The following is a 19,279-nucleotide window of genomic DNA, read 5'->3' as shown; positions in this document are numbered from 1 at the left end:
CTTCGGTGTGATAGAGCAGGATGGAGAGCTACGGCAATAATCTTAAATTTGCATCACACTATGCCTGCAAGCATCTGCTGTGACAAACGCGCCTTACTCTCGTTGAGCGCTCTCTACAAGCCTCCCACCAGTCTACCGACTCAAGGACTCGCAGTTGTGTCGAGGATATAGTGTATTGCGCAACGACAGAAGCATACAAACACTGTTATTTCCAAACTGAGAAAGCCATGCAGGTTTAAATTGCACGCTGCGCTGTGCTGGCCACCGGCACCAGGACCCATACCCCTGGCAGCACCAGGCACATCACCACCGGACCCTTCCGGGGGCCGCAGTGCTAGCAGGGCGCCGGGACGGTCAAACAATCCGCCCACGGACACCACCGCCGCTGCTGGGCGGCGGCGCGGAGGCGGAAGGCTCACGGGCCCGCCGGGCGGCGGCGGCCCGGGCCGACCGACGCGTAGCCTCCTGGCACGTAGCCGGTCACTGGGGGCAGCGCGCGGATCATGTGAGCAGGCGTCAGGCGGCGCGTGAGACACCGTGATGGTGACTGGACGCTGAGTGCGGTGGTGTTTTCAGTGGAAATAAGACGTGCGTTGGCAGGTCTGCCTGCAGGCCAACAACCGAACTGTGTCGGCGGGCAGCGGCTCCAGCCGTGCCTACCACTTGGAGGCACACACAACGCGTTGCCATAACTGCTAATATGACGCTATGCTGGGACTGATAAGTACCCTCCAATGCGGACGGACGCAGGCAGCTAGCATAGACTTGTTGACAGAGTTGAGCTAGGAAATTTATTTTTGGCAGCGCTGCACAACGATCCGTGAGCTGAAAAGTATCCAGCATGCAGCTGTATCCTCGAACATAGGTTGGGAAACTCCGCCGCTAATTTGAGATTAGCTGCAGCTGCGAGTCGAACAGCTTTTGTACATGGCGTACATTCTGGATCAGCTTGGTTGTTGCCTAATCGCCTTAGGATAATGTTTGACTTAATGTGCTTAAAGTTTTAATCAAGCAATGATGAAGCATGTAATCAGTTATCAGGTCTAATAAATAATAGCAAACAAGCGGTATTTACATATTCTTGTGTTATGTTACGGGTTCAATAAACAGCAAACGCCAATTCAATCATCAAGGAAGATCATCCGACTAATATCTAGGCACTATGCACATCAATGACTTGCCGACGGCACATTCTAACCAAGCTACCTGCCAGTGATTTCATATTCTAAGTAAAGAGTAGGCGACAGAAGATTCGGGGCGGCAGAGATTTGGTGGCAACGACTCACGACATTCAACAAACGGTGGCTGAGGTAGCCTGCAAGGCCTGCCTCTGGAGCAGGGGCAGCGCGCATTAGGGCGGCTCGCAACACGGCCACAGGCCACCAGCCGGCCACAGCACACGGGAGCCACACACGAGCACCATTCGGGCGGCGTGTTAAACAGAGGCACGCATGCACCGCGCTTACTTTTCCTTAGAAGATGAAATCACCCAGCAAATACAGGGCAAAGCCCACTACGCAGGCCACTTCTAGCGCCTGCAATTACAAGGAGGTCCTAGCTGAGCACGGGCCTAAGACGGCACCAGTCACCATCGCTTTCATACAGTACGACGCTGTGACCCGTGACGGTGGCCGCACCGTCTCCTGACGGTCCCGACACGTGCTAGCTGACAGAGGAGCAGTCGTGTAGAGTGAGAGGGTCAGGCCACGTCTTGGACAAAGGGTGGGGACAAGTGTGGAGTGACGGAGGGCCAGACTACGTCCGGGCAGGGCCGTCGCGACGGCCCGGGAGCGGGGACGCGCCGTGCAGCTGCCTACTGTAGATACGCTATACGACCAAGGGCCAAGGCGGCGACCCAGACACGTCCGAGGTGCCTACATCGGTTGCCTGGTCTTACGTCGTCCGAAAGGCGGCGAGGCGCCGGGTTCGAGCCCGAGCCCCCCTCCTCCGAGTCCGACCCTTCCTCCTCCTCTTCTTCCTCCCCGGACTCGTCCTCGGACCCCTCCTCGTCCTCGTCCTCTTCGCTCGTCTCCCCGCTGCTCGGGCTGCCCTGTTTGCTGCAATCTCCACCAGCCCTCTCCTGACTGGCACCCTCCCGTCCGGCCGAGGTGCCCTCCGCGCTCCGCGGGGCTGAGGCGTGACCGTCTGCCCCCGCCCGGGACCGCACCCGAGGCGATGCCTCCACAGTCGGCTCCGTTTGACGCTCGCCTCCCGCCCACCCATCCTCTCCGCGGTCCCAGAAAGAAGCGCGAGATTCTTCTCTGCCTTCATCGCGGTCCCAGAAGGAGACGCCACCTCCATGCCCATCGTCGCCGCGGTCCCAAAAGGAGGCGCCGCCTCCGTGCCCAGCGTCGCCGCGGTCCCAAAAGGAGGCGCTGTCTTCGTCCCCATCGCCATCGCGGTCCCAGAACGAGCGGGGCGCTGACTTTGAGGGCTCGGGGTCGGGGTCGGACTCGGAGTCGGGGTCGGAGCTGGGCCCGGGGCTGGCGCCGGCCCGCCTCGGCGCTCGGCGAGCGGCGACCCCCTACAACACACGGCACGTGATATACATCGGATAGCCCGCAGAAAATGCTCGCCGTGGACAGCAGCCAGTGTGAGCAAGTCAGCAAAAATTATGCGGACTGCTGAACAGTGGGTTTTGGTTTTGTCAGCGTCGAAAAATAGGACAAGCAATGCAGAAAATTTTAACACATTCGAGCAAAAGCGATTGTGAACCCAATCCGTTCAGGCGTCTCCCTGAGAGCAAAGAGACGGCAACAAACTCATCAAGACTGAATGTGGTAGGCACTCACAACAAATCTGTTGACTTTTGGCTTTGGCTTTTCAGCGACAGCCGGTTGGTCCTTCATGGCCTCGAACATTGAGCGCAGATTGCGCGCCGTCTCCAGGCTGGGCTTGCACTCTTCCTCCGCGCTGAACTTGTTCTGTTGCTCCATCTTCTGCTCCCAGCGTTCAAACTTGGCCTTCAGATTGCGAGCGTGATCGGTGCGCTAGGGGGGGGGGGGGAGGGATGCTCGGTTACCAGCCAGGCGGAGGGCGGAGCGCAACGCGTTGGTGTTGAAACAGCAGAAGGCAAAAGTGCGCCGCACTTGCCTCAGCACGCAGGAGTGACAGCCATCTGCATCACATAAGCGCCTTCACACAGCTCGTCAAGGTGAAAATTAAACAGAAAACGATAAAGTTTGATCAATGCAAATATTCCTATGCAGCTCTAGCAACACGGGCTCACATTTTCCGTTTGCACGGAAGCATTCAAAACAGACTCTTGGAACCGGTCACGAAGGACGCTAGCTGAAGAGCTGCCAACATCAACTCCGCTGGTGTTGGTATAGGCAGCACAGCCGCGCTTGATGAGCACACATCGGCTGCCCGCTCTGATGTCGTCCGCACAGTGGCGAGGCGCGGCACGCGAGCACGGCGTCCCGCCGGGCCCGCACCCGAATGACGGCCATTCAAGCGACACCTTCTCGGGAAGGCCCGGAGGGCATGTGCGCCTGGAGAGCACACAAGTGCGCTCGGAGAGCTACCGGCGCTGTGTGAGAGCACAGGTGAGCCTGTCTCCCTCTTACCTGCGTGAGAACGTCGTCCTGCGGCTTCTGGCCGGAGCGCACCACGCCCGACTCCGAGTCGTCCGAGTCCGAGTAGTCCGAGTCGTCGGTGTACGTGTACTCGTCCGAGTCAGTCTCCTCGGTGTACTCGGGTGGCGGCGTGAACGCCTTGAGTGGTCTCGGACCTGCGGCAGGGATGGGCGTGGGGCGTGGCGGCGCGTGTGGCGACCGGCGTTGCGCGGCCGCCAGTGTCCGGCTCTGCGTTTTTCGGTCAGACATCATGCGGCTGCAGTGTAGTTGTTACAACGTCGAACTAAAGATAGGGCACTCCGTCACCGAAGGAGTAGTTGGAAGAGCTCATGTTAATGAGCAATTTAAGCGCTCTGGTGTAAGGAGTCGCCGTTTACAAAAGTCAAGTCTCTTGGGTGTCTTACCCTGCTAAGTATAATTTCTCTGAATGACACAAAGCTCGGTGAGGCTGCTCGCACGGATAAAGTAGATGACATATACATGAATGCCCAACAAACACCTTTGTGAAATGTTTTCATTACTTAGTCGGTTCATAGCTCAGACGAGGAATGAATATCACTTTCAATTAAAGGCTATCATGTGTGGCTGTCCACACAGATTAAGTAGATGAAATAGACATGCATGCGCAGTGCATACCTTTGTTGAGTGTTTTGGACACTTAATTGGCTAATAGCTCAGACGGGGAACAGGCGTCACTCTCACACACAAGCCCTTTTCACGCTGGCGTTATCAGATAAGGGCCTAATCTGGTACCACCTCTTCAACACCCTTGAGGAAGGATAAACTAGTGAAATTCGCGACGCGCCGACAAGTCTATCAAAATGCCCGCTATGCTCTACTTGGAAGCGTTTTTTTTTTGTTGTTATCACCGCCGTAACTATCATCCCACGTGTTGCAATTGGTTTCGTTTCTGTTCTATTTCATAGTTTGATTCCATATAACGACATTCGTAACTATGAAATGAGGGATCTATTCATGGTGAAACAAGCATGCTCACAAAGCGAACTTCGTCTGCTGTTTTGGTAGACCTGAATACAAGCGTTGGGTTTCCCCATATGTATCCCAATCTCCATGCTCTTCAGATTGAGAGGCGTTGGACAAAGGACAGCCAAAGGAGCCTCTTACCGTCTGGCAGTTCCTCCTTCTGGGCGTCCTCCTCCATTTGCCGGAACATCGAGAGCAGGTGGCGAGCGTTTCCCTGCGGCCTCTCCCGCGTCGTCCTCGCCTCTGGCAAACCGGAGGAAAGCCGTGTATCATATCCCTCAGCGCGCTCTGGCCAAGCGGAGAGTCGTTACCACGTTAATGATGTAGTCTGCTGGGACGGGACTGCCCCTGGGTGAGCAGGGAGAGCCCGCTGTGATGTACTGGGACAGATAACCAGCACGTAATCCAAAACTAACGCGAAAGTCAGAAATACATGTGAACGCGACAGCGAACACTCTGCCCTGATCTGAAGCCTTACGGCCCACTCCTTCATCGTCATGACACTGAGTGAGCACATCAGTGACCTCCCTGCCCTGAGGTGATGCCACGTGACCTTCACTGTGGCCACCATGGTCCTGTATGGGCATAACAATGACCTCTCAGCCGTGACTTGAGCCGCGAAACATAAATCAAGACGACCGCTGGGTGTAGTTGGCTACGAACTACGGTAAAGGTGGGAAACAGTGGACTGTTCTTAATTTTAACGATACAGACCAGCATCAAAGGAAGACCAGTCCAGTAAGCTGTAACGTGTGGTTCCGCCTGTGCGTGCCCCTTACCTTGGCCGTCCGAGCCGCCTCTCTGCTCCATTTGTTTGAATTTGCTGAGCATGCGACTGGCAGTGTCACTGCGCGCCAGCTCGCCCTCCGGCCGATCGTCGGCGCGCACCACGTTCGGGTCCCGTTCCACCTCGCGGTCCGGGGTGTTACCCTGGGGCGGAGCGGGTCACGTCAGGTCAGCTCACGGCCACCCGGCCAGTGCAGTCGACAGGGCACGGTGCGATGGGAAAGCCGCTCAAAATCAGATGTTGTGCGTCAGTGATGAGGCTGACGCTAACACAAGATGCGTCACAGTTGTAAACAAAACTTATGGATAAAACACCAGACAAAAAAACAACAAAAACTAACAGCTTAATGTTAATGCAACTGGCAACTAGTAAAACACTAATGAAGTAAAAGGGCGTTGACGTCACACCACGAATTATTGGCCAGTACAGCTGACTGAAATGGACTCACGAAAAAAAGAGGAAAGGAATTGCCGTATTAGCAAACAAACAAACCAGGACAAAATTTTTAGGCGATGAAATGGTAATCTTTGCAGTCCGCCAGTCCCACTGCATCTTTCATGCTGTGAAGAGACAAACGGACACAGACACAGATAAGGAGACGAGGCACTGAAGAGACATGTTGTGGGCTAAGATTCCGAGTCGATATTAGAGCAGCGCATGCTGGTCGAGGCCGGTAGCGGCACCTTAACAGTGCCCTCTCGCGGTGGGGAGAAGCGGAATGGCTTCTTCTCCTTTTCCGGCGCCTTATATGTCTCAAAGAACTTGAAGCGGCTGGAGAGAGCCGACGTCTCCACGTGAATGTCGTCGTGCTTGGAGGAGGACTTGACGATCTCCGCAGCCGGTTCCGACTCGTACACACTCTGATGAAAGGTGCCATCTCACTTAGCGTCACAATGACTTGTGATGCCTGTAGTGTTACGGTATTGGTGGTGAAATGCGGAGGACCAGAACCATACAGGCCATACAGCGAAGGACATCGTGCACTGACGTGGGGGCTCCCTTTATCAGGGCAGTCCTCGTCGTTTCCTTTTTCGCATAGCCGACATGCCATGGCTGCTAGACCTGCTTGCAAAAACCATCCATTTTTTAACTGGATATAGCAAATTTCTGATCAAAGCGCACAATGTGTTCGAAAAACGCGAAGCAAGCTCGGGCTTCCTTTCTAACCACGTCCCTGCCATCCGTGAACGTAGCTCAAAAAAGCTTATTTGCACATCTTGTTTCCCTTTCTATATAAACTGAAACGTATGTCAGGCAGTGGGTACGCGGTACGTAACATTTGTTTGAGGGCCGCATCAGACCGATTTTGTAATATTTTCGGGGTATTGAATTCATTCCAAAAGCTTGTCTTTGTTGCTGACATTTACATCCAAGCACTGAAAGCTCTGGAAGGTTTTCAGTTATGTTCGCAGAACAAGGCGAATGACCCAGAACTAGTATGTCCTCGATTGCTGTGTCAGCACACAGTCAAAGAACTGGCGTCCCCTTAAAAAGCCCCGCAGCCTGTACTGTGAACGCTGCGGACATGTCTAGCCCACTGCCCGCCTTAGCTCACCCTCCTGAACTCCGTCTTCCCGGCTGATGACGGCGACCTCAGCACGACGCCCTCCCTGGGGCCCGAGGCGTCCAGCTCCTTGAAGAGGGACCGGGCTCCGCGGGCCGTCCCTGTCAGCAGGCGCCCGCGGCGTCAGAGCACAGTCAGCTCGTACAGGCTCAGACTGAGGCAGGTGCTCCTTGGAACGTCCGCGGTGTCAGAGCACGGTCAGCTCCTACAGGTTCAGACTGAGGCACGTGCTCCTAGGGACACCCGCGTTAGAGCACAATCAGCTCGTACAGGTTCAGTCTGAGGCAGGTGCTCCTTAGAACGTCCGCAGTGTCAAAGCACAGTCAGCTGACATTGGTTCAGACTGGGGCAGGTGCCCCTAGGGACGCCCGCGGTGTCAGAGCACAGTCAGCTGACACAGGTTCAGACTGGGGCAGGTGCCCCTAGGGACGCCCGCGGCGTCAGAGCACAGTCAGCTGACACAGGTTCAGACTGGGGCAGGTGCCCCTAGGGACGCCCGCGGTGTCAGAGCACAGTCAGCTGACACAGGTTCAGACTGGGGCAGGTGCCCCTAGGGACGCCCGCGGTGTCAGAGCACAGTCAGCTGACACAGGTTCAGACTGGGGCAGGTGCCCCTAGGGACGCCCGCGGCGTCAGAGCACAGTCAGCTGACACAGGTTCAGACTGGGGCAGGTGCCCCTAGGGACGCCCGCGGTGTCAGAGCATAGTCAGCTGACACAGCCTCAGACTGGGGCAGGTGCCCCTAGGGACGCCCGCGGTGTCAGAGCACAGTCAGCTGACACAGGTTCAGACTGGGGCAGGTGCCCCTAGGGACGCCCGCGGCGTCAGAGCACAGTCAGCTGACACAGGTTCAGACTTGGGCAGGTGCCCCTAGGGACGCCCGCGGTGTCAGAGCACAGTCAGCTGACACAGGTTCAGACTGGGGCAGGTGCCCCTAGGGACGCCCGCGGTGTCAGAGCACAGTCAGCTGACACAGGTTCAGACTGGGGCAGGTGCCCCTAGGGACGCCCGCAGCGTCAGAGCACAGTCGGCTGACACAGGTTCAGACTGGGGCAGGTGCCCCTGGGGACGCCCGCGGCGTCAGAGCACAGTCAGCTGACACAGGTTCAGACTGGGGCAGGTGCCCCTAGGGACGCCCGCGGTGTCAGAGCACAGTCGGCTGACACAGGCTCAGACTGGGGCAGGTGCCCCTAGGGACGCCCGCGGTGTCAGAGCACAGTCGGCTGACACAGGTTCAGACTGGAGCAGGTGCCCCTAGGGACGCCCGCGGTGTCAGAACACAGTCGGCTGACACAGGTTCAGACTGGGGCAGGTGCCCCTAGGGACGCCCGCGGCGTCAGAGCACAGTCAGCTGACACAGGTTCAGACTGGGGCAGGTGCCCCTAGGGACGCCCGCGGTGTCAGAGCACAGTCGGCTGACACAGGTTCAGACTGGGGCAGGTGTTCCTCAGCATGGTCTGCTCAGTTTGGTTTAGGTGAGGGAGTTATACACAGCTGATAGATAGCTGCCCGGTAGCCTTTCCTCCCTTCTAACGCACGACGATCTGTTAACGAACAATAAAGCCGTGTCCGCGTCGTAAGCTCAGCTGGTTTGAGCGTTTGCTTTCTGATTCATCTTCCCGTGGCGGGGTGGGTTTGGGTCGCTTTATGCGCTCGCTGATTACCCATAACTGAGGTGGTCTGTGACCTTCGGCAGCGGCCGCGCTAGAATGTCCTGTGCCAGCGGAGGAAAGGGAGACTGTCGAACAAGCCAGACAAGAGTTAAGCTTTTGCCACAGCATTATGCCGGTGACCCAGAACTTCGGATCGGATGGCGGAGTCAGGGCTCATGTAACGAGCTCCGCGCAGCGTGGGCGCAGGTCCCAGAAATGTATTTAATCAAAAGGTTCAGACCAAATCTTAACCAGGGAGGCGGGGTAGTGATTTATCGTCACAGTCTGTTGTAGCAGTGGGAGTAAGCTGTCATCCGCTCAGCTCAGTCGGTTCAATGCCTACCACCTGATGACAAGAAAGGCCGCCCATGTGGGCTCGGGGTCCAGAGACCGCGCTCGACTATTTGGCTCGTCAGGGACGGTCAACTGCCAGCTGGCCACGAGGGGTCGAAAATGGCACCGGGTGACTGTGCCACGCATCGCGAGACACATTATTATCTTTTGGAAAAATTACCTCGCGAGGCGCATTAATATCTTTTGGAAAAATTACCCGTCCCACTGGAATACTTTATAGGTGGTAGGGTACACAGCTCATGACTTGAGGATGACCCCATGGCGCTGGTATTGAAGCCTGTCCTGTAATCGGCCCAGTAGTTTCTGAGATCGTAGGGGTGGGCGCGGAATCCGCGCCCCAGCACAGAATGAAACGAAAGGAGAGCCCATCTGGTATAGAGTTCAGCGGAATTCAAAGGACAAAACAATCCACGGCAAACGTATATATCACATGCTCTGCTGGTGTGTGGTCAAAAGGCGGCTTGAGTGGACGAGTGAAGGCTCGAATTTTACGATGACGCTGTAGGACAGGTGGCATGGCGTGTGTATGCGGAAACGGAGTCAAAATATTCTGGAAATAGATAACATGACGCATAGATGGGGCGCAGCGGGGGGGGGGGGGGGGATTTCGAGCAACGTGCACCTTCAGCCAAAAATAGCGTTTAAAGCAGCCCTCCAATCAATTTAAAGCAGCCCTCCAAAGTTTAAGCACCCCACCACAGCGTTTGAAGCAGCCCTCCAAAGCAGGTAACCCTAGCGCACGTCAGTAACACTCGTTTGAGCCATCAGCCGGCGGTGCTACAGCCCCGCGTCAGTAGCGCCCGCCCGAGCCATCAGCCAGCGACTCACCGGCCTCGCGGAAGAGCGCGGCGTCCTCCTCCCGCCGGCGGAGCGTCTCGGCGTCCTCGTCCGGGCCGTCCAGCTCGCCACGCTCGAACTTGGACGCCATGCTGGTCGCCTTCTGGCGGGTGACGGCCTCGGTGGAGCGGGACACGGCCGGGGCCGACTCGGCCTGCTGCACCGCCTGCTCGTACGCCTTCAGGTTCACCTGACGACCGGGCGGCCGGGCATGTCACAGGCCGCCCGTGCTCCACAGCTGGGTCCCGAGGCGAGACGCGTCCTGCCCCGGCGGGATCCAGCGATCCACCGACGCTGGTTGATCCGTCGTCCGAAACGCAGTCTGGGTGTTACCGAGAACTCGGTGTGGGTGTTACCGATAACTCAGTGTGGGTGGTTCTAATTTCATAGGTTGTGGGAACGGAAGTCCCGGACCATCCAGTATTCCGCACCTGTGCGGACTGTCGCCCCGAGCGTTAGCAGGCAAGCGGCGCCCACTGACCTGTATTTCGGCGCTGGGGTCTTCCACAGCTCTCTTCATGGCGGCCTCCTGCTGGAGCGTCTCTTCGTAGGCCAAGCGTCGGTCACGCGCCTGCCGACGACAGGCGGAGGTGCAATCACGGCAATCACTCGAGTTCAATCACTCACTCACACAGAGTGCAAGCTCCCCGAACCCACTGTTGTTCTTAGAACTTTGATTAGACTCGCAGAATCTGTTTATGAGCGTGCACACTGGGGACGTGTGAAACGAAACTTGATTTTCTTATGAAACACTACGTTTCATGCTAAAAGACGTACACTGTAGCATGTAGAGCGTGAGCGAGCGAACAGTGCAACTCATTTTCCACGATGAAGACTCTCGTTTAAACACGCCAAACGCATTATCACCGCTATCACTTGTACTCCACAATGAAGACTTGATTAAACACGCTAAACACGTAAACACCGTTATCACTTGGACTCCACGATGAAGACTTGATTAAACACGTCATACATGTGACCGCCGTTATCACCTGGACTCTGGTCAAACTCGGCCGTCACCCGCTGGCAAACGTGTCAGGTGCCGGATACGCTTCGACTCACGACAGAGCTTCTTGTTGAGACTTACCTCAGCGCACCCATTACTAGGTTTTTACATTAGCATGCGCGCGCGTGCGAGAGAAAGTACGGGCGTCTCGTGCTCCGTACAGGGCCTGTCTGTGTGCAGCTGGATGTTGCGTTCTGCTGCTGGTCGGGGCAGCCGTGCCGGCCGTCTCTGCCGGCTGCGCAGCTCGCACCACTCACCCCGCAGATCATGCCGCGCAGCTTGGTGAGCTCGCCCTTGCGCTCCTCCCGCATCCTCTCGCGCCGCTCGTGGCCCTCCTCGAAGTGCCGCTTGGTGTCGCCCATGCCGGCGAAGCTGACAGGCCGCTCCTTGGCCGTCTTCTTGGTGGAGCGGACCACGTCCGGGTCGCGCGGCACGTCCTCCTCGTCGTCCTCGTCCTCCTCCTCCTCCGAGGACACGTCGCCCAGCTCCACACCCGCGTCACCCTCCTGGCCCGGAGTCTGGAACCTAGTGCGGGATGTTACGTTAGCAAGTCCATCGTGCGTTGTTGGAAGCGAACGGCAGTGAACCGATAGCTTTGGGGTGCACGGTGGGACTAACGCCAAGGACGTGAAGTGTAGCGTTGTATGATGTCTGGGGACGACACGGTAACATAGACGACATAGGGCGACACAGTAAGACTAGCAGAGCCAGGTGCGCTATAACATACCGACAAGAAGCGAAAAAGCGCAGTGCTACTGTAACAGATGCAGGGCCGTTCCTATCATTCTTCAAATTGTCAAATTGTGCGGAAACAATTCATCATTCGACTATCATTCCACACTACAGTATCCATCAAATACATGCATGCACGCACATCACATACATCCCGCCTCGCCGAACACACGCCGCGCCATCGAAAACGACTGGGGGATATACACATATGTATTATGTATACATATACATGCATGAATAAACATATCTTATTAACGAATAAACACATTGAGTTGGGACTCACTGCGTTTGCACCTCACATGCCGTCGGGATATCGACCCATGCTCCGCACTCACTTTTTGATTTTCTTAAGTAGGCTCTGTGACCGTTTGACTTCCACGGCCGCCGGGTTCTTGGGTTGTTCATCATCACTGGTGCGCTCAAACACCGAGAATCGGTCTTTGACGTTCAGGTTCTGCAGATCTTCCAGTCCGTAATCAGACTTACTGGAGGCTGAAAGTGGTGGTTACGTCAACCGAAACAACACGAATTCAACTCATATTATCTGCTTTCGTCTAATTCCTTCAAAGCACATTTGTTGGCTCGGTGTCGTGAGCCAGCAGCATTCCGCACATATGGCTGCAATTTCGGCTTCTTGAGTGCCGCTGAGCTATATATGTTATGATGGCGATGGCAGGCGGAAATGAATCCACAACATTTTTACGTTAATGATTTTGGAGATCCGGAGATGGTCAGTTCACCTGCACAGGTACTAAAGCCAGAGTAACATATAGCTTGATGAGTATCGCTCTGGCCTAGCCATGTAAGCTGCCGCGAAGGCCATCCGCCAACACATCAGTTTTTGTCCGTCTTTATCAGCTATATTGTGTCTCATCTGAAGCAATTAGTACACCAACACGCACAGCAGTTCCATCAAGTCCAGATGCTGACTACCTTGGTCCGAACTCCCATGCCCCTCCGTTATTAAAGCACGTGCTGAAAATTATCTGTGGTTCTATTCCAGATGCCTACTATCTTTCAGCAGCCATCTCATCACGCCGTTCAGATATCCGTCCATCGATGTTTTCCTGCCTACACCACCCAGCCCCTGGCTCTTCGTTGCGGTCTCTTCAGGCATGCCCCAGCCGGATATTAGCACCCTCTGACGCATTGTTGTGGTTCAGACACATTTAGCGATGTATTTGCGGGGTGCGATACTCCCTGAACACCGGCCGGGACCACCTGGACCAACAATGCAGTTGTTTCAGGCCGGCCGGGGCCACCTGGACCAACAGTTCAGCGTCTCAGGCCGGCCGGGGCCACCTGGACCAACAGTTCAGCGTCTCAGGCTCCCGCCGGCTCTCCAGGGCGGCCGTCACGCCCGCGCGGCACGGACGGCTGGTACTGCCATTAGGACTGGGACCTCGGGACTCTCCTACATCGACAGACCACGGGCGGGCGTGATCAGCGAGTCCGCGCGGTAAGAGCTCGGCAGGTGTCTCGAATGTAACCGTGCCCGTGGAGTTCTCACTTTGAGTTCATACTACCGTCTCAGGCTCAGCGCCCACCAATGCATATCTGCGCTGGACCCAATACGCCCGTGGAACCAAAACTACAGCACTGCACTTGTTTCCTCATCCGGCCTGTTTTGCTCAGGACAATTCTCACACTTCATTCATCACACCACGGGTGCACTGTCCGCCCACACCGCCTGCGCGCCGGCGTGAGGCCCGCCGCCGGCCTGCTGCCTCGGGACGGAGGTTGTCGTGACGCAGACGGCGCCCCCGAGAAGGTGGCGACTGACGCATGCTCTGCCCGACAGTTCCGGAGTGCGAAGCTAGGTGGGTGGCGCGCGGTCCTGGGAGACGACCTTGCGGCGCCCCAAGCGGTCCGGTGAAAGTCCGGGGCTTGCTCAGGACACGCACAACGCACCTACACAGTCGACTGCCCCAGGCCGCTGACGGCCAGTGCTAAAAAATGTGTCATACCAACGGAAGGAGGCCAGGTGGCAGCTGCGTTCACGCAAGCATAACCGGCAAAGACCAGACGCTGTCAGCGGGGTGACGGACAATCAGGTGACATTGTCCGTCACCTCGCTATCAACGAAGGGCTGAGAAACACTGCGACCAACATCTGACCGGCCACCGATCAACGCCGTTGAGCGATCTTTGTCACCTATCTAACCATGACTTGACCAAGGAGCGGGTCTGGATTACAAACGGGATATTCGCATGATACCTAGCATGACTTAAATCGCTCACGGCGCGCTCGCTTGGCACCCACGGCTGACTTCGGACTCCGCTGCTGCGGACATTCACTCGCCCTAGCGCCCGGCATCAGCGAGGCCGTCGTCTGCCAGCACGATCCAGCAGGGCGGGAGGGCGGGGGGGGGGGGGGGGGATTGACTCAGCGAGTGTCCTGGTCCGTGCTGCACACTCACCGCACCCACCGCTGTAACACGGGACGGTCGCCAGGGCGCCGCTGTGGAGTGCATCACTCACCCTCCTGTCTGCTGAGCCACGGCACGCTCTCCCTGCTGCGCCGCCGGGCTGGAAACCCGTGCATCTGCAGGTACCAGGAGCGGTCCAGCCTGGAGCCGCCAACCACCGGCATCGCGGAGCCGCGGGCCACGCGGAGGCGCGCGGGAGCCGAGCGGGTCAGAGGACGGCGCGTGAAAGGTCAGCAGCCAGGCCCCCGGGGGCCCAGCAGGTCAGCGGAGGCAAAACCCGACTTACCCCCAACGGGGGCAAACAGGCGGAAGCCGACTACCCACTGCACCGCAGTACCGGCCACCACGCGCGCGCGGCCGCGCGCCTGCTGCCCGATCCCTGCACAGCCACACCGCGGCGCCACGCGCGCGGGCGACGTCCTGATCGCTGAAGACGGCCTCCGGGGGCGGCCACACCGCTGACGCCAATAATACGCCCGGCGCCGAGCGACGCGCCGGCGACGAGGCGCGTGCCGGACGCGTCTGGTCGCGCTCCTCGCCGGCGGGCGGGCCGGCAAACGCGCCGCCGCGCCCCGAAATAGGCGGCGGCCCGGGTGCGCGGCCGGCCACGAGGCTCATCCAATACCCGAGCTCGCCACCGGGACCGGCGCCCGTGCGGCGAAGACATGCAGGTGACTGATCTGCGACCGTTCCTACGATTCGAGGGAAGACGTCGCAACCGCTCGCTGGGTGCACGGTGTAATTCGGGCGAGGTTTGATGGCACCCCTGCTTAGGTGGGGGTGCCATCAAATTTTTTCGCGGGTATATCCGTGCTCGTTCAGGAAAAGGCTGTGCAAAGGCACCAGCCCGGGGCGCCCGTACAGCATATTCCAGGATTGTGAAGCAGGGTCGCGCTAGCTTCACTTAGGTTTCGACCTTCCTAGACGATTCAAAAGCCACCGGCACCGTACCATCTTTCAAATTGCATTAAGCCGCATATAATCACTGGCGTTGTTGAAAATTAGGTGCCGTTTAGGCCGTGGATTTGGACCTGGTCGGTGCAGCACTTACTCCAGCTATCATGTGCAGCGAAATAGCGCGAAGAAGAGTGGAGTGGTGTGGCGTGGTGACAAAGATGGTGAGGAATGGAATGGAATGGAAATGATGTTCACACATTTACCTGCTGATGTCAAGCGCAAAGTCTTTTGGATTTTAACTGTCTCGGCCAATAGGCCATCTCAGAGTTATGGAATGCATGGAGTGGATAGTGATGAGTCAGAACTACGCGCACTTGGAGATCGATCTACCGAAACTAAGCCCGCAAAGCTATGCTGGGTATGTGCGGGCGCTCGGACGGGGCTCCCGCCAGGGGACTCTTAGCCCAGGCATGGCTGGCGGGTGCAGCTCGCACTGGACAAACTGGACATCGCGAGGAGGCAGGGCGAAACATACATGAGGAAAGAAGGGCAGATGCTGAAGTTACAACGCGTCTAAGATTGTCAGAATTTGTCGGGCCTATCTTGTAACGAGCCCCACATCCTCCGATACAGGTACAGAAGGCGGAGAGATCACGAGATCCGGACAGCAACATGCTCAGGATATGACGGGGATCTTAAAGAACTGTTTCAGAGTACTTCATCAATATTTGTCCAGCCTTTACACGGCGATAACAACGACAATGTCTGTTGATGTTGTCGCGGGCACGCCGCTGAAGCCGGTGTACCAGGTGACCACCACATGCCTCCGATCCAGCAGGCACCAGGACTGGAGGGCGGCGGCAGAGGCTGAGTGGAGACTCACATCGCACGACAGGAGCTGAGTGGAGACTCACATTGCACGACAGGAGCTGTGTGGAGACTCACATCGCACGACAGGAGCTGGATGGAGACCCACATGGCACGACAGGAGCTGGATGGAGACTCACATCGCACGGAAGGAGCTGGATGGAGACTCACATCGCACGACAGGAGCTGGATGGAGACTCACATCGCACGACGTCCGGCGGCAGCTCCTCGGGCTGGGACTCGCGGATGATCAGCTCGTGACGCCGCAGCCGGGGAGCTGCAACAGACGGACACCGTCAACTTCAGCCCGCAGGTCGACGGCCCAGCTCCGGCGCGGCTCAGGCAGGCGGCCAGGACTGGTGCCGCCCTCACTCAGTCACGTCCGACAGATGGCGGTGGAGTGCAGGCCGCGGACGATGAGCCGTTCACGACCTGGTGTCATCAGGGAGAGCTTATGCTACGGTGGGTGTGTAGTTTACTTTGTTGCAGGGCTGCTGTCATCCCATCAGCACTCAACCCAGGCTGCTGCAAGACGAACGCATTCCTCGTCATTCTAGGGCAAAACTCCGAGAGCGAACACTATTTCGACCAAGGATTCGGCCTCCAAATGTTTAAAGGCGTGCAGCTCCACAATCATTAGGAAAATATGCAGTTTTGAACCAGTGCGGCATACAAAGAGCCGGGATGATAAAACGCCTGCCAAATACAGACGGTAGAAATCTACCTGTACAGAGCCTGTTGCATTGCAAAAGAAAACGTTTGACACCAAAACTCTCAGGATTATGTCCATGCAGGAAAACAATCTAAAGGGCATGGTTTGCTGATTGTCATAGCTGAACTGTAAATCTAGACTCAATGCATTTGTATAGTTCCTAGACCGAGACAGCAAGAAACGTTGGTGTGCAAATAAGTTGCTGGAAATTTTTGAAATCTTTGATTTTACTCGAGTTTGAAATCTTTGATTTTACTCGAGAATCGAGTTTGATTTTACTAAAAAAAAAACAACAATTAATGGTAAGTCATCCAGCAAAAAAATGGTCAAGGTGACTGAAAATATCTGGGTGAGTAACCTTAACATTCATCAATTTCACAAAACCTGTCAAACCTTGACCTCCACAAGGGTGTATGTGCACAAGTGATGTCAAATAATTAGGGTAGGGATCAGAGTAAAACGATAGTAATAGCCTTGTTCCTCGGAGAAAAATCAGGATAATGAATATATAGATGCGTTAATATTCTGGCAAAATGCCTTTATCGAGACGAATAGCAGAAGTCCTTCCTTAGAAGCCTAGTCACTTCTGCTATTCATTTTGGTAAAGGTATGTTGCCGAAATATCAACGTATCTAAATCTCCATTCCCCTGGTTTTCTCCGAGGAATAAAGCTATTACCACTGTCTTATCCATGTGAATAATGTTCCTCGCAAATGCACTTCACAACTCACGTAAGCGGCTTCCGTTGGGAAGCTTGAGCTCACGTGAAAGGGCACATTCTCCAGCCTTAAATTACGTTTCGGACGGAAGTCACTGCCTGCAACATCACCAGCTGCGTTTCGATGGCGGAAGAGGTGGGAGGTCGGGTGGAAGGGAGAAGGGAGAATTATATACTCGTCTCTAACCGTTAAAAAAATCCGATTGTGCCCAGGAATATCTGCAGCAATGCAAGTAATTTAAGCGACAGATGGCCCGTCTGTGACGACCGATGACACGTTCAACTTGGAAAGTCCAGCACAGCTGCACTGATGCCCGACAGTCAAGGACATCATAACTCTCGCTGGCTGATGGGCTGGAGCCCATCGCCCGCGAAGCGTTTCTGAGAATGACAAATGGTAACGCCATGACATATTGCATAGATGAGCCAAGCATTGTACGTGTTTTGAAAATGGTTTCAGACCATATCAGAGCGCTAGGTTATGATGGCTCTTTGATAGCTTGCGTGACCATTTTCTAAAGTTGTGCGTCAATGGCGACAAAGGGCACCAGTAAGACGGTGTCGATACAAAATGGTAGTTTACCAAAAAAGATCTTGCTTTGTGGATAATTGTTTAGTAGGTTAGTAGCTTAGCAGTGAGTAGATCACCTTCACAAGCTAAAACAAAATATTTCATTATGTGCTCGTTTGGCTCCACGATGTTCTCATGTTTTGCGTTTATTTGTTCTAGGTTTGTTTTGATGTTTCTTCTTGCGTTTAGTTCGCTCTAGGACATGCTTTTGTGCTGATTTGACTTGTAGAGCACCATTTAATAATTCAGAAAAAAATGATCGGGTTACGATGAAGATAATTGGCATTCACGGCAGTAAAAGTGCGCTTTTATACACTACGGAAGGATGTAAGTAAATATGGCAATACGTGTAGCAGCGCTCTCAATATGCAGTACTGCGGCAGCGTGGTCATCTCGTTACGGCTAGCAAAGCTGAGTGAAACACCATTAAGATACCAGTATTCGCAATGGTCTGTTCCGGTTGGGTAATTATTCAGGAAGTGCAATAAGCGATTGCGATAATAATAAAAAACATGCACTTAGAGTCGTACTAAGATATTCAAGAAGATGTTTTACCTAAACACCTCATGCCCGATTAACCTGTGCCGGCATAACGGGGATGTGCAGTGAGAAAATTATGCGAAAACAATGAGACGGGAAAGGGGTATGCGGATGACGGTTTTGGACCTCAGAATGATGCTTGACCGTATCCAAACCGGTGTACCAGTTCAGTGCAGTCTCGAAAGCATCATCACAAAACACGTAGAGTATGTATTATACCTGGATTGTGGTACTTCCAATTTCTCACATTTGCAGCGGTGGGAACGCGTCCTCTCCTCAGTGGAAAGTCATCTAAAGCGTACACACGACATTCTCCTGCAGCCCCGGTCCGTCATACTTACCTCTCTCATCCTTGTTCTCCACAGCCTTGGGCTTGAAGAGCATCTTGTGATGCACCTGGCAGTAGAGCTGACGCTCATGGCTGGCATACGTATCAACGCTGAAACAGTGCAAATATGAGGTCTTAGTAACACGGAAACGGAACAAAATCATGTAACAGACAGGGGACTTCCTTTCTTTAGACGCCATATGGGCATCCCTTGATGATGAATGCTACCAACAACATGAACTGAATACGGATTACGAACGCGAAGTAAATCAATGTAGTTATGTTTTCAGATAGTACGCCCAGCTGACGCTGTTTGGTCTTGGTACATTTGGTTCCCTCGTGATCGCTTCATGTAACTTGTTATGAGGTGTTCGTAGCGCAACTGCATGTAGAAATTTGATTGACAAGCAATTGTCCTTACTTCTGAAGCAACTTCATGGCATGATATAAATACGAATCGAGAGCAGCTTTGGGTCCATTATAAATGTCTTCCTGCGACGATTGCGTTCACGACTTACTGATATCGTTTAGTCTAAGTGAATGTTCGCAGTGACATACACTGAATACTCTGAATTTGTCGATGTCATGTTCTTTATGCGTGAATTTGTCGATAGCGGTATATTGTATGCATTATTTTTTGATTCGCAATTAAGTGATGACGAATGCTACCACTCATCCTCGCTTCCCAGCATGGCTGATTGCATAACGTTGAATCCGAATAGCT

General features: G+C 55.0%; 1 protein-coding gene across 6 annotated transcripts in view; it reads right to left on the bottom strand.

Moving 5' to 3' along the window:
• Positions 1-154: 154 nt before the first annotated feature.
• The window catches only part of LOC119098543 (uncharacterized), a 23,106-nt gene continuing 3,981 nt past the window's right edge, over positions 155-19,279 (bottom strand). For 2 of the 6 annotated variants that reach the window (XM_037221497.1, XM_037221498.1), the window contains exons 5-18: positions 18,569-18,666; positions 15,889-15,963; positions 11,830-11,986; positions 11,020-11,287; positions 10,238-10,327; positions 9,748-9,946; positions 6,905-7,014; positions 6,033-6,209; positions 5,342-5,492; positions 4,704-4,805; positions 3,570-3,733; positions 2,793-2,990; positions 1,879-2,524; positions 155-483 (exon numbers count right to left, since the gene is read on the bottom strand). In XM_037221497.1, coding sequence (XP_037077392.1) covers positions 416-483; positions 1,879-2,524; positions 2,793-2,990; positions 3,570-3,733; positions 4,704-4,805; positions 5,342-5,492; positions 6,033-6,209; positions 6,905-7,014; positions 9,748-9,946; positions 10,238-10,327; positions 11,020-11,287; positions 11,830-11,986; positions 15,889-15,963; positions 18,569-18,666 — 2,503 coding nt within the window. In that variant the 3' untranslated portion in view covers positions 155-415. Of the gene's footprint in view, positions 484-1,466; positions 1,536-1,878; positions 2,525-2,792; positions 2,991-3,569; positions 3,734-4,703; positions 4,806-5,341; positions 5,493-6,032; positions 6,210-6,904; positions 7,015-9,747; positions 9,947-10,237; positions 10,328-11,019; positions 11,288-11,829; positions 11,987-13,974; positions 14,270-15,888; positions 15,964-18,568; positions 18,667-19,279 lie in introns of those variants that run through there. The other 4 variants (XM_037221499.1, XM_037221501.1, XM_037221503.1 and 1 more) reach the window with 4 other exon arrangements.

This window comes from Pollicipes pollicipes, unplaced genomic scaffold (genome assembly GCF_011947565.3).
Source record: "Pollicipes pollicipes isolate AB1234 unplaced genomic scaffold, Ppol_2.1 Scaffold_4740;HRSCAF=5597_pilon_pilon_pilon, whole genome shotgun sequence".
NCBI lineage: Eukaryota > Metazoa > Arthropoda > Thecostraca > Pollicipedomorpha > Pollicipedidae > Pollicipes > Pollicipes pollicipes.
Note: the sequence above shows the minus strand (reverse complement) of the source record. Positions and strands in the feature narration are given on the sequence as shown.